A 14042-nucleotide genomic window follows, 5' to 3' on the forward strand; every position below is an offset into this window, starting at 1 on the left:
GTTTTGTTTTGTCTTGTTGAAAACAGAAAGCCTAATGTACCTTGTCTCCCACATCTGTCTTGCGTGTCCTCTTCATTATCTCGTCCAGACGCTGAGAATAGAAAGAATAAGGAATAAGAAAAGGAAAATGCCACATAGGGGAAAAAAAGCCAATAACAGATTTTGTGCTGGGTGTTTGTAAAGTTCAGAAATAAAGATTTTAAGTTGTTGAAAACTGTGTTAGTGTAAGTGCCCTAGGCGAGATCCATTCGTGTTGAGCAGCTCCGCTTGCTGTTTCAGGGCCTTGGTCCATGGTGCCAACCATGGCTATATAATACAACTGTCTGTCTATATAATCATTAACTTACAAGTAAATTCGCAAAGAAGCACAGCTGGAGACCGCTAACAAAGTTAGAGACAAGAGAGACAATGAAAAAGCAAACCCCGCGAAAAATGTGCTTAACTGTGTTAAGCTAGCGTTGCTTTATTTCAATCTAGCTAGCAAGCTAAGACAAACGTCTTCACACAAAGAGCATTTAAAAAAACATTGGGACTTCTTCTCCTCCTCCTCTTTTCGTCTCTTTCGATACTGCTCACCGGAGAGCTTTGACGGCCGTTTTATCTTGTGAGATTTATCAAAATGTAACGTGTCTGTCACTTGACGTGACCTGACATCTGTGACAGCGATCAGACCGTCTAAAGGGGGGGCAAGGCAATGATCTGTGACAGTGATCTGACCTTCTAAACGGGTGGCAAGGCAATGATCTGTGACACCGATCTGACTGTCTAAAGGGGGGGCAAGGCAATGATCTGTCACTGTGACCTGACCGTCTAAAGGGGGGGCAAGGCAATGATTTGTGACACCGATCTGACCATCTAAAGGGGGGCAAGGCAATGACCACACGTCTGGTGACTGGCGGCGCCCCTCCAGCAGATGAGGCTCCAGCTATTCTCAACCTTGGGGTCCTGACCCCAATTGGGGTCGCGAGATGAATACTGGGGGTCAGCTCTGTCTCCACTGTGTTAAAATTTTCATGTGTTTTAGTCTTTTTGGTAATTTAATGTCTTTTTTTGGTCGTTTAGTGTCTTTTTTTTGTCATTTTGTGTCTTTTTTGATCATTTTGTGGTAAATTTGCATCTTTTTTGGTCATTTTGTTTCTATTTTGGGCCATTTTGTGTCTTTTTGGTCAATTTGGACAATTTGAGTCCTTTTTTGCTTAATTTTATGTAATTTTTTGTGGCGACCGCCTATGTCGCCTATGCCTAGAGTTGGCCCTGCTGGGCTAGACTGAGCCCACACACCTTGTCAGACTGTTTTGTAAGAAACTAACGTTTTAAATTTCTCTGTTCATTGCTTTTCTTCACCGGTGGAAAAAAAAAAGTTTCTTCTATAAGGCCATTATACTTGAAGTGACTGCACCGAGTCAAACTGAGGTCTTTGTGTCTCCAGGTGGAGGGCTGTGTCAATAATGATGAAGCAGCACTTGTGTATTCAGCTGGAACAACAGCGTAGGATGGTCCAACAGTGAACAGTAGGATGGAGGAAGAAAATTCTATACGGTGCTAAAAGCTGCTTTGTGTGCAAAGAAAAGCAGAGGTTTGATGCAAGATGCGACCTTCGTCTGAGGACACAGCTAGCCTGGGACAGCAGGACCAGATCTGCAGCTGCCACTCATAAAAGAGAAGCATTTGTAAGATCCAAGATTATTCATGGACAGCTCACACACTCATGGCTTTGGCATGTAGTTTGGCTGCAGAATGTCTGCCTCAGGACTAAAGATTCTTCTTTGTCTAATAGGTTACTGTGTTGCCCCTGAGGACACTTTTAACCACTGATCACAAACCTCTCTTTGTTGAGGCGATAACAAGTGGAGGCCGGTTAGTTTTGGTAGAAATCGGTTCGTAACACTGCCCTACAAAGCCTAACTGCATTAACTACACAAAGGGTAAAACTGAGAAAAACTGCTTTAAAGTTTTTAACATTTTTTAACTGGCCAGCTAAATGTGCTACAGGTAGGTAGGTGATTTTTGGTAATTTTGTGTCTCTTTTTTGGTAATTTTGTTTCTTTTTTAAGTAATTTCGTTTTTTAATGTCATTTTATGCATTTTTTGATCATTTTGTGTATTTTTTTATTAATTTTGTGTCTTTATTTGGTCGTTTTGATACTGCCTCCAGCGGCCCCCGGGTAATTTGAGTTTGAGACCGCTGATCTAGATAATAATTTCCCTATAAATGAAACTGTTTTTGTTCTATTATTCTTGTCTTTATCACAGTCAAAGTGCAATTACTGCTGTCTGCTTTGGTTTTGAGTTGGATTTTGTAGTGACTGCAATTTTTAAATCATCATTTCTCTGAAATAAAGCAACATTTAAACTTTGTCTCAAGATAAAACAGACATCAAGGAGTTAATTTTCAGTTATAACTCAATTTCAACCACAAATGTAGTTACTGCAGTTAGGCTTTGTAGGGCAGAACAGTGTGACTAAGAAGTGAGTCTTAGGGGCAGAGGACATGCCGTTCTTGCGGGCTAATTCCAGCCAGAAACCAGGCTGAGCAGGCTGATCCAGACCTGGCACGCCTCGATAAGAGCGTTTCTCACATGGAGAGAAGATGAGGAGAGGGAAAGAAAGGCTTAGCTCGCACACAGAGGCCTGAGCCTGCTGGAGATGTGGGTGGCATACTTCAGTAGATGGACAAAAAAAAAAAAAAACGCACACACATATCAGCACAAATCCACACACAATGATTGGCAGACGGAGGGCTCCATTATTATTAGTGTTTAAATATAGCCTCATGCTCGACACACGGTCTAAGCCTTATTAAATCATGGCATGCAGACAAGCAATCCAGGATAAGCCAAAAACATCATTCATCTTGGTTTCAGGGACTCAACTTTCAAGCCTGCTTTTGTCATGTCACAGACTGAACATAGCCCAGAATATAATACCTCCGCTGGGGGAGGAGAGCCTCATGGAAATGACTACAGAATTAATTTTGTGTTACTGTGAGAGATGCATGCAGCTGAGAGCAGCCTTGGACATTTTAAAATCAATTTAGGGGGTTTAACCCCTAATAGGGCACGCATTGAAATACTTGCAAATTCCCAATTTCAACCCTAGAGAATATTGGAGGATATTACATACTGACAGAATGTGTAAAAAAAAAAACATACGGACCCAGGGGAGGCTAATATTTTGAGAAAAAAGTTTACAAGATTAAAGTGTCAAATCTACGAGAAAAAATGCGCAGATTTATGAGATTTGAAGTGGTGAATCTGTGAGAAATTTTCTTGTAAATCTGCAACTTTTTTCTTGTAGATTTGCCACTTTAATCTAGGAAATTTGCAAAGTCATTGAAGAATAACTCTGTTTGTACAACTGTTTCTTGCAGATTTCTTTTGCATTTTTACTTGCAGATTTTTACATTGGAGGTCCAGGTCAATAAAGTTAATATTATTATATTATTATCATACTGATTGGTCAGATGTCATGGTGTCACCGCCTGTGACGTAGCCTGATCTTTGCTGATTAGCTGGAAGAAATCCATGTGGTTCTACGACCAAACAGAGAGACATGGGGACCCAGTTTTGATATAGTTATTCGCCGGATAAAGTGTTAAACCGACTTTACTGCATACACAGTGAATATAATAGTGTGAGGAAAGTATTTGGGACTTCTGTAACTAAAACCAAAGTAAACTGAACATACACTGGCACGAATTATAAACTGATGCTGAAATTGAAAATATTAAACTAGAAACACCTGAGACTTTTTATAATCAAAAGGTTAAAAGGCACACTTTTTAAATTTCTGTATCTTTCGGTTTCCAAATTGGTGACTTTTAAAACCTGGTTGAAAAAAAAACAATCCAATGATGGGAGGACAGATGCTTTGGCCTACCCTTTTCCTCTCCAGCCTCTCCTGCTCCTCCTTCTGGAAGTGTTTCTCCCTCTCCAGGCGCTGCTTCTCCGCCTCCTCCCGGGCTTTAGCTTCAGCCTCCTCTTTCTGAAACACACACAGGCGAGAATCCAACCACAATTTTAATGCCGGCAGAAGGGGGGGAAAAAAAAAAACTCAGCCAAAATAACATGCCTTTTACGTAACAAGGGTGTGGTTGCTGCCTGCAATTATTGTTTACAACCACAAAAGGGATATTTTCCTCTACCTTTGAGCCAAAAAGATCTATTTTCAACATTTACAGCCTCGTGAGGACCATTCAAGGCGAAATACAATACTTGAGCCTTCATGATTATGTTGGATCCCGTTTGACCACAAATGTTATGTGTGTGAAAGACCACAAGGGGGTGGCAAAGTGTAAGAGCTGGATAACAAACCACTCCAGAGATTAGACAGAGCCAGCCATGGTCATGTTGCAGCTCTGCACACATTTTTTGTCTGTTTTAAATCATTTTGTGTCTTTTTTGGTCATTATGTGTCTTTTTCGGGTCATTTTGTTTCTTTGTTGAATAATTTAGTTTTTTTTCTGTCATTTTGTGTCTTTTTTTTTTGTCATTTTGTGTTTTTTTTTTTGTCATTTTGTGTCTTTTTTGGTAATTATGTGTCTTTTTTTGGTCATTGTTTCTTTGTTAAGTAATGTAGGGTTTTTTCTGTCATTTTGTGTCTTTTTTGGTCATTTTGTGTCTTTTTTTTAATAATTTTGTGTCTTTTTTGGTAATTATGTGTCTTTTTTGAGTCATTTTGTTTCTTTGTTAAGTAATTTAGTTTTTTTTCAGTCATTTGTGTCTTTTTTGGTAATTATGTGTCTTTTTTTTTTAAATAATTGTGTCTTTTTTTGTCAGTTGGATTTTGTAGTGAGTGCAGTTTTTATAATCATCATTTCTCTGAAATAAAGCAAAATTGAAATCTAAAATGTTGTCACAAGATAAAACAGAAATCAAGGGGTTAATTTTTAGTCATGATCATGTTACAGGTCAACAGGATAAACAAATACCATAATGAATAGCCACATTTCCTGTTTCGTGGAAATCTGCTTCTTCTAATCAACCTCCATTCTGCCCAGCAACAGGAGTTGATTAGAAGAAGAGTCAATATTGCTCATAATGGTTATTTGACAAACTGAAAAGGAAAAAGGCTGCATTCATTGGAGCTACCGGCTCACCAGTTTGGATTAATATTTGCCTTTAAAGGACAGCAACATCCCACTGACGTAGGAAATACTGGACTGTGCTTTTGATCGAGCCGGCGTTATCAACAAAGGTCAGTGTGAGGTGAGCAGCTGGGCTCCGACAGTAAACAAGTGAGACTGAAAAACACCACAAACTTTGTTTACCTAAGATAGGAGAGCGTTTAACTTTGTGGTGCGATGGGCAAAGTGCCTGGGAATGATGAGAGAAATGCATGCAAATGATTCAACTCACTGATTTAGTTTGGTTTATTCATTCATTTAGTCTTTCACCTCAATTTCCGCTTTTTCTACAAGTACCAAGATTCTCAATTCATAATCTGAGCATTGTTAATTGTGAACTATTTTTCCACCATTGCAACACTTACAGTATGGGTCTCAAACTTGCGGCCCGCGGGCCAATTACAGCCCTCGTGATGATATTTTGTGGCCCCCACCTTGATATGAAAGTTTAATGTGAGTTTTATATGAATGGCACTTTACCGTGTTGTGTGTGGAAGGTCCCTTTAATTACTTATTTTTGGTAATTTTGTGTCTTTTTAAAATATTTTTTATTTTTTTATTTATTTATTTTTAATAATTTTGTGTCTTTTTTAATAATTGTGTCTTTTTTAATAATTTTGTGTCTTTTTAAAAATAATTTTGTTTTTGGTCGTTTTGTGTCTTTTGTTAAATCATTTTGTGTCTTTGTTGGTCATTTTTTTGTCTTTTTTGGTCATTTTGTGTCTTTTTTTGTCATTTTGTGTCTTTTTTTTGTCATTTTGTGTCTTATTTTGGTCATTTTGTGTCTTATTTTGAATGTGAGACCCCTGACTTACAGGGAGTTTCATTCATTCTCAGCAGCTGGACAAGAGGAGATGGAAGGACTGAGTCTTGTACTGGTGCTTGTTGCAGGAAACACCAAACTAAGTGTAAGTGCTTGTTTTTGTTTTTTACGTCATAGTTTTTTTTACTGTTTATTGGCACTGACACTTCCGACCGTGTTTCTCCAACAGTTGACTCTGTTTCAGCGTTTCCATCACAGGCTGCTGTGGTTTTCCTCTGCACTGCTGGATTTGGTCTGAATGGGCCCTGACTAGAAATGCAGTAATAATTGTCACAGTGGTGCTTAATAGTCCTTGCCACTGCTTTGGACTTGAACTACTTGCATGTTCCTTCCCTCAACTGTCTAAACAGAACTCTGCATTGTACCACATTAACACCCGACCTCATTAACCCTCCGGAGAGCTCTGCTGCTGTCAGCTGAACTCTAAAGTTTTGGCTTTTCCAGAAGTTTCCATGTTCCATTTAGCGCGTCAACTCTTTTTCAGCAAAGGTTAAAACCACCTCGACCAAGTGAAACATGATTTTACTGAAGTTTTTGCAGGGATTTTTTTTCGAATTTTGTAGTGTACATTCAGCATTTCAATGCATTTTTAATGCAATTTTTTGTGTTCGTTTTTTATGTGTTTTTTGTGCGTGTTTTTGTGTTTTCTTTGTGTTTTTCTGTTTTTTCTGTGTTTTTTGTCATTTTTTGTGTGATTTCTGTGTTTTTGAGTGTTTTTATAATTTTATTGTGTTTTTCATGTTTGTTTGGGGTTCTTTTTGTATTTTTGTGTGTGTTTTTGTGCATTTTTGTGTTATCTTCGTGGGGTCTTTTGTAATTTTTTGTGTGTTTTTTTGTATTTTTTTTTGTGATTTCTGTGTTTTTGACTGCTTTTATGTGTTTTTGTAATTTCATTGTGTTTTTTTTAAATGTTTTTTTTGGTTTCTTTCTTGTATTTTTTTCTTGGTGTGTTTCTGTGTTCAAAATGTTGATCCAGTAAGTCAAAATAAAAAAATAATAATGAGGTCATATAGGTGAGGCTGTGCATGGTGAACACTTTTTAAGTGGTTTATACAGGCAGAATGAAAAAGAGTCAAAAACCGACAGAATAGCCTCAAACTCCAAAGGGTTAAAGACTTCCATTACAGCTTTCTGTGCAGGTGTTGACAGTCAATATTTACCTGTTTCTGCAGGCGTAGGTTCTCCTCCTGCTCTGCTTTGGCTCTCTCCTGCGCCTCCTTCTCGTCCAGCAGACGCTGGGCTTCGTCCCTCTTCCGCTGCTCCTCCGCCATGGCTCGGGCCTCCTCCTCCCGGAGCCTCCTCTCCTCTGCCTCCCTTGCTATTCTCTCCTCTCTCAGGACCCTAAAGAGTTTGGGAATAAGGCTGAGGGTTAGTATTTTCCATCCACAACACCATGTGCCAAACACTTTGCAAGCAGTAAAAAATTTAAAAATGTAAAGGATTCTTTTCTATTCCTCTTTAGTTTACACCAACTCTGCTGGGTTGACATTGAAGCTCAAAGCCACAGGAGACCAAACTATTTAAGGAGACGGAAACAATTGGAAGTATGAGTGCCAACAAGAGATCACATCAGTTCCCAAGCTGTAAATAGTTACTAGCTGTGGTTAGAACCAGCCAACAGGCTATCAAATTCTTAATGCTCGCATACATCATGGCCAGTGTTGAGTGAGGTCTCATTCAAAACATACATGTGCTATGATAGTTTATGGAGCCTTCCTGTTTAGTTTTACTGATGTCTTTTTCATTTGATACATGGGAAAACAGACACTTTTTTTTCCAATTAGTTTGTTTTGCAGGGGGGAAAAACACAGCAGCAAAAAAACTGTAGGCCTATACTATACTTCAGCATTCGCTCAAACTTGAATATTAAGTATTCTTTAAATATCTTGTTTTTGATAACAACATATCATTATTTCCATTTTGCCTCTCATACTTTATGAAGATAAAACGTTTTTGTATCATTACATAGCTAACTTCTTGGCTAAGTAACTTGCTAAGCTAACTACTTAGCCAATAAGTTAGCTAAGTAGTTAGCTTAGCAAGCTACTTTGCTAACTGCTTAGCCAAGAAGTAGTTAGCTTAGCAAGCTACTTAGCTAAAAAATGGATTTGGGTCATTTTTCACTCATGGTGTGTACTAGAAGAGTAGTGACACAAAAGGGGATTTTATTAAAAAATATATTTGGAAGTATGAGTGCCAACAAGAGATCACATCAGTTCCCAAGCTGTAAATAGTTACTAGCTGTGGTTAGAACCAGCCAACAGGCTATCAAATTCTTAATGCTTGCATACATCATGGCCAGTGTTGAGTGAGGTCTCATTCAAAACATACATGTGCTGCTATGATAGTTTATGGAGCCTTCCTGTTTAGTTTTACTCATGTCTTTTTCATTTGATACATGGGAAAACAGACACTTTTTTTAAAGTACAGTTTGTTTTGCAGGGGGGAAAAAATCACAGCAGCAAAAAAACTGCATAAATACTTCAGCATTCTCTCAAATGTGACATTTCAAATGCATATTTTAATAATAGTTCCTCTAACCCCCCTCATGACCTTCTGTCTGGGAAAAAGAAAGTAATGGGTAGTTAAATGACCAAACCCATAAGTGGGAACACAGCCTGGGAATTACTGTCATTCAGCATCGGCACACAAGTGTTTAAAATTCCTTTTTTCCCATTGCACAATGACTAATCTTGACAGATCTTTGACTATGCAAGGCCAACACATTGCCGACTGTCTCCAGTTGTGTTTTCAAGGCATATTAAAACCTTCTGACCTCTCCTTCTCCTCCTGTTCGCGGCGCTCCTGCTCCTCCCTCTCCCTCTGCTCCCGGGCCTGGCGGCGTTTCTCTGCCAGGATGCGACCCGCCTCCTCTGGGTCGTTGGTGCCCGCCATAGGCTTGGGTGACGGAGAGGGTGCCGGGGACGATGCGGGGCCAGAAGGAGCTAAATGTGCCGGCTCAGGTGAGGGAGAGGCTGCAGTGGCTGGAACAGGTGTGCTCGATGCATGGGGGGAGGCTACTGCCATGGCAGGGGAACCTAAAAAAACAGGGAAACAGGGAAAACAACTGTTATATACAAGGTTCATACACTTTTTCACGGGTCAAATTCAAGCACTTTTCAAGGACTTTCAAAGTCCATTTTCAAGCTTTTCCAGGACCTTACAACCGTTGTTGCATGTTTTAGATGAGTACTTGCATGCTAAAAGGGGTCATTTCACTCAACCATACCAACAGCGATGGTTTTACGATTTTAACAACCAAAAGTAGGCTAAAGTTAGCTAATCTCAATATTCAATTTAGTATTTTTTTCATTTAACATGTGATTATCTATAGTCAGATTGCAAGAGAAATACAGTAAGAATTTCAAGCATTTTCAAGCACTTTATCCAAAATCCAAGCACTTTCAAATCTTGAAAATACAACATTAAAATGTAAGCATTTTCAAGGATTTCAGGCACCCGTATGAACACAGATATGGTGCTCTGTAACTTAAAATAAACCTTTGATGTGATTGTTTATGCTTCCCTACAAGTAACGTATAACCCTTTGATGCACAACATTGGTCAAAAATTACCCACATTCATTCCCCATGTTATTTAATGCTGCTGTGTGTTTCTGTGCTCTATCTTTTGATATCAACTCATTTTATGATTAAATATTCCAAATATTCTTTAAATATCTTGTTTTTGATAAAAACAGATCGTAATTTCCATTTTGCCTCTCATACTTTATGAGGAAAAAAAGTTTTTTGTATTATAACACTAACTTCTTGGCTAAGTAGCTTGCTAAGCTAGTAAGCTAAGTAGTTAGCCTAGCAAGCTACTTAGCTAAATACTTAGCCAAGAAGTTAGCTAAGTGGTTAGCTTAGCAAGCTACTTGGCTAAAAAAATGGATATGGGTCATTTTTCACCCATGTTGTGTATTAGAAAAGTATAGTGACACAAAAAGGGATTTTATTAAAAAATATATTTAAGGAAAACATAAAAGTAGGATGTATGATGATCAAAAACAAACTAATTGAGGAAAACCTGGAACACTGAATGATGAAAATAATTTATTGCAAAGATATAGAACATAAAAACTCATACATATCGGGTCACTTTAGACCCATGTTGTGCATTAGAAGGTATTTATAATATGTTGTGCATCAAAGGGTTAAAGTGGTGTTTTCTCAAAGGTGGTTCCTATCGATCACACATTCAACTCCAGCCTTTTCTATTCACATGCGCTGTGAAACATTCTGTCCTCAGCAAAAAGAAATTGTAAACAGCCATGGCTTCAGCCTAAGAACTTAGTAATTACATAATTAAGGCTGATTAGTGCAGCCGCTTAGTGCTGTGTGTGAGGACACACACAGACCATTGAGCTGTGTGGTTCATGCAGTACATTCTCTTTGTTTTCATGGCTAATTAAGCCGGATGGTAATTGTTGCCTATTGCTTCTTGAAAGAAAAAGAGCTTTTCATGAGGATTGTTCAGTTTTTCCATTAGGACTATTCTTCTGTGCTTTGAGTACATAACAAAAAAATTCAATATGACTCAGCTGTGGAGAGAAGCTTTCCCAAATCCACAAATACTGAATCATAAGACTCTGCAAACATGACAGCGGATCAATGTGGTGAATCAAAAACTGCTGAATATTCTGCAGTAAACTACTCAAGGTTCACTTGCTACCTTGTTCCACAGCTTTCAACCATTTCATTTTTTTTCCTTTATCCTTATCTTAATTACTTTAGTTATGCTTTTATTGTGCTCTATACTGTTTGTGATGAAGTAAAACAGTAAATTAAGTTCAATTTTGTTCCTAATTTAATCAGAAGGTACTACTTAGTCCTTCAGTTTGAACATTGAGCCGTGACTGATGCTCGTTGTGAAAATAAATTAGTCAACGTGATTGAAATTTCATATTGACATTGCAGAAATTCATTCAGGCTTTTGATAAAAACACCAGCTAATAATCCCCATCATGATCTTGGGAAACAACATACACATACAGTATTAAAAAAGATAATAAAGCATGCTATATCATCCCAAAAATAGTTCTCTTTGTTATTGGTTTCCTCACAGAGAAACATCCAAATGAGTGAATGATCCCTGACACCTAAGCTCTATAATGCACTAAAATAAGACTATAAAATATTACACAGGGAAAATGACTGACACTAGCCCAGGGGTCGGCAACCTTTATTGACAAAAGAGCCACTGTATGCTCTAAATAGAGAAAAAATGTTGAAATGGAGCTGAAAACTTTATTTTGACCATAAAACAGGAACAGTACTAATAGGTCATAATGAGCATTTATTGATATGATTTCGTCAGGAAGCAACGAGGAACCAAAAGTGTAAATAAAAGGCTGGACAGAAATATACGAGAAGTATCTCACGAGATTTGGAATCGAAAGCTGGACTCGTTAGACTTGAAGTTGACAAAATTTTGAGGTTAAGAAGCCAGGCCTCAGACTTTTTTAAGCTATGATGCACATATAAGTTGACTAAGAAGTAAAAAAACCAAAACGTTTTAATGTCATATATAAGCTGCACGTTTTTGTCAATCGAAGAACAGACATTTCTTTGAGTCACCAGGGCCTACACCTATGAAAATGCACATAGTTATAATCACTATCAAAACCTTTTTTTTTTTTTTTTTTGCACTTACTCTTTCTGCTTTCGGGAGTTGCCGGCCTGCGTGGCTCCTTCACTCGTTCGAGGGGGATGGGAGAGGAGGTGCGGTGGTCTATCCTGGCGGGGGTCCGGGCTCTTTTGGGCCGAGCTTTGGGAGTCGATGGACTTCCACGTGTGGATGGAGGTCTTGGGGAGGCGGCAGGGCTGGGAGAGGCCGTCCTGCCCTTAGGCGTTGCCGGGGACGACGGCCGTTGTCTTGATAAAGGACTGGGACTGGAAGACAAGAACACAGAAACGGGTAAACATTAGCCTGGCTAACACCAGACTAATCACAAATGAGATCTAGTCTGGAAACGAGCTATTCATTTTTCCGTAGAGGAGGCGTGGTTTACGATTCTCCAGAGCCGTTTATTGGGCGCTACTACAGTCTATCAAAAGCGTCTGTAGGTAGCTCTTAGCCAATCGTATCAGTTATACCAGATGACGTATGTAGAGCGACAGAAATTTATGTTTACATAGCCGGACTAGCCCTCTAGCATCTCTACTTTGAGACTAAAATGCTCAATTCTGCTTCTGCAATGTTTTTCTGCAGCATGTTCTGACTCTGGCTGCTCTGTAGTTTCAGTTACTTTTAAAATAAACTTTCGCTCTAAACTATTTAAAACACCATCTACAGCTAAAGAGAGTTTAACGTCTGCTGCAGCCATGTTGGATCTGTAAGAAAACTACAAAACTACAAGCTTCCATCTGTCCAGTAGTACGCGTCACCGTCTTGCCGTCCCTCCCTGTTCTGTGATTGGATCCCTAAAACAGGGCTAAGAAACGGCCCTGGTTTCCAGACTGTCTTGCAGTTCGAAATGAAATCGAGCGCACAAGGCAGTAGGGGTATACCCAGGCTAGGTAAACATATGACCGAGAGGAAATGTATCAACAATTATTATCTAATGAATATACACCAAGTTGTACACAGTATTCTTTAAGTCCTGGGCTGAGATGTTTGTGTAAAGCCCAGACTAGGGGTGGGCGATATGGTCCTAAAAGATTATCACAATATTTCAGGGTATTTCTGTATCAGTCCACCTCAAGTAAATATACTTTCATTAGCTTGAAATGTGACGTTAGCACTGCACATGAGACTCTGGTGGGCCGCCACGGTCAAGGCAATTAATGGGAAACCTGTACGCCACTATGTTAAGAAGTAGGAATGTTGCCAAGATCATGATATGCATTTTTTTTACCCATACAAAAATATACCTGTATAATCGCACCCCTAGCCCAGACACATGTCCTGAAGAAACCTGACTGCAGCTAACAGGTCCATAGCAGACAAAGCACTCAACGTTGCATCATTGGCCTTAAAGTGCATTATCGGTCAGCTTCCCAGTTATACAGGCGAAGCAACACTAGGAGGGGAAACATCCATTATGCTGAAGAAGACTTTTTTTTTTTTTAATCCCATCTTGGCCTCCGGCACCGACAGCACTGACAGCTCTTTGTTGCTTTTTTGTTGAGTCAAAGGAATTTTTTTCCTCCTATTCCCTCCCTTCTGTCATGGATGTCATTTATTTATTTATTTGAGTGGCCTGAGGACACGAGAGGGAATGACCACTCGTCCTGGGATCTTAAAAATTGACCAAAAATACATGTAAAAATGACCGAAAAAGACACAAAACAATCAAAAATAGATTTAAAAATGACCAAAAATGACACAAAATTATCAAAATAGACACAAATTGACCAAAAATACATGTAAAAATGACCGAAAAAGACACAAAATGACTAAAAAAGGACACAAAATGACAAAAAAAGACACAAAATGACCGAAAAAGACACAAAATGACTAAAAAAGGACACAAAATGACAAAAAAAGACACAAAATGACAAAAAAAGACACAAAATGACTAAAAAATACATTCTGGTTTTATTTACTTTTTACACAGCGTCCCAACTTCTTTTATTTGGTATTCAGAGTTGTAACTGACGGCTTTCAAACTGAACTGGAAGTAAAATTGTAGAAAAGAATAAATAAAAAAGTAGTAAAAAAGCGTATGTTTTTACCTGGGGTCAGGTCTGTGTCTCATGCTGGGGAGAGACTGTCTCTTCTTGAGGACTTTCTCTTTACTGAGGTTACTTTTCTCCTTCTCATTCTCCCGTTCTTTGTCCCTCTTTTCTTTCTTGTTTTTATCCATCTGTGTGACAAAAGGGATGAAAAGAAAACTGTCATTCATAAAGTACAGGAAAAGAGAAAATCTAGTCAGGGGCCATGTTTTGTTTTCTCAACATCAGTCCAATAATCTCATCGCTTACTTCTCACTCAGTTTCAGGTGAACAGGAAGCTTATAGGAACAGAATCAGCTGCTATATATTTCACGGCTGTTTAACTGCGCTCTTATTCTGGAAAAAGGCTTTCTCGTCGTAAGTCCATTGATGGATTCCAGCCTCGTTGTAATCTTACTTAAAACTGTCTTAACCC

General features: G+C 38.7%; 1 protein-coding gene across 5 annotated transcripts in view; it reads right to left on the minus strand.

The window, feature by feature from the left end:
- map7d1a (MAP7 domain containing 1a) overlaps positions 1–14042 on the minus strand; it is a 76365-nt gene that overhangs the window by 10161 nt on the left and 52162 nt on the right. For all 5 annotated transcript variants that reach the window (XM_059338552.1, XM_059338553.1, XM_059338551.1 and 2 more), the window contains 6 exons: positions 13628–13758; positions 11604–11842; positions 8725–8986; positions 7109–7289; positions 3880–3984; positions 41–91 (listed from right to left, as the gene is read on the minus strand). In XM_059338552.1, the coding sequence (XP_059194535.1) occupies positions 41–91; positions 3880–3984; positions 7109–7289; positions 8725–8986; positions 11604–11842; positions 13628–13758 (969 nt within the window). The remainder of the gene's footprint in view (positions 1–40; positions 92–3879; positions 3985–7108; positions 7290–8724; positions 8987–11603; positions 11843–13627; positions 13759–14042) is intronic.

This window comes from Centropristis striata, chromosome 8, assembly GCF_030273125.1.
Source record: "Centropristis striata isolate RG_2023a ecotype Rhode Island chromosome 8, C.striata_1.0, whole genome shotgun sequence".
In the NCBI taxonomy this organism is placed as follows: Eukaryota; Metazoa; Chordata; class Actinopteri; order Perciformes; family Serranidae; genus Centropristis; species Centropristis striata.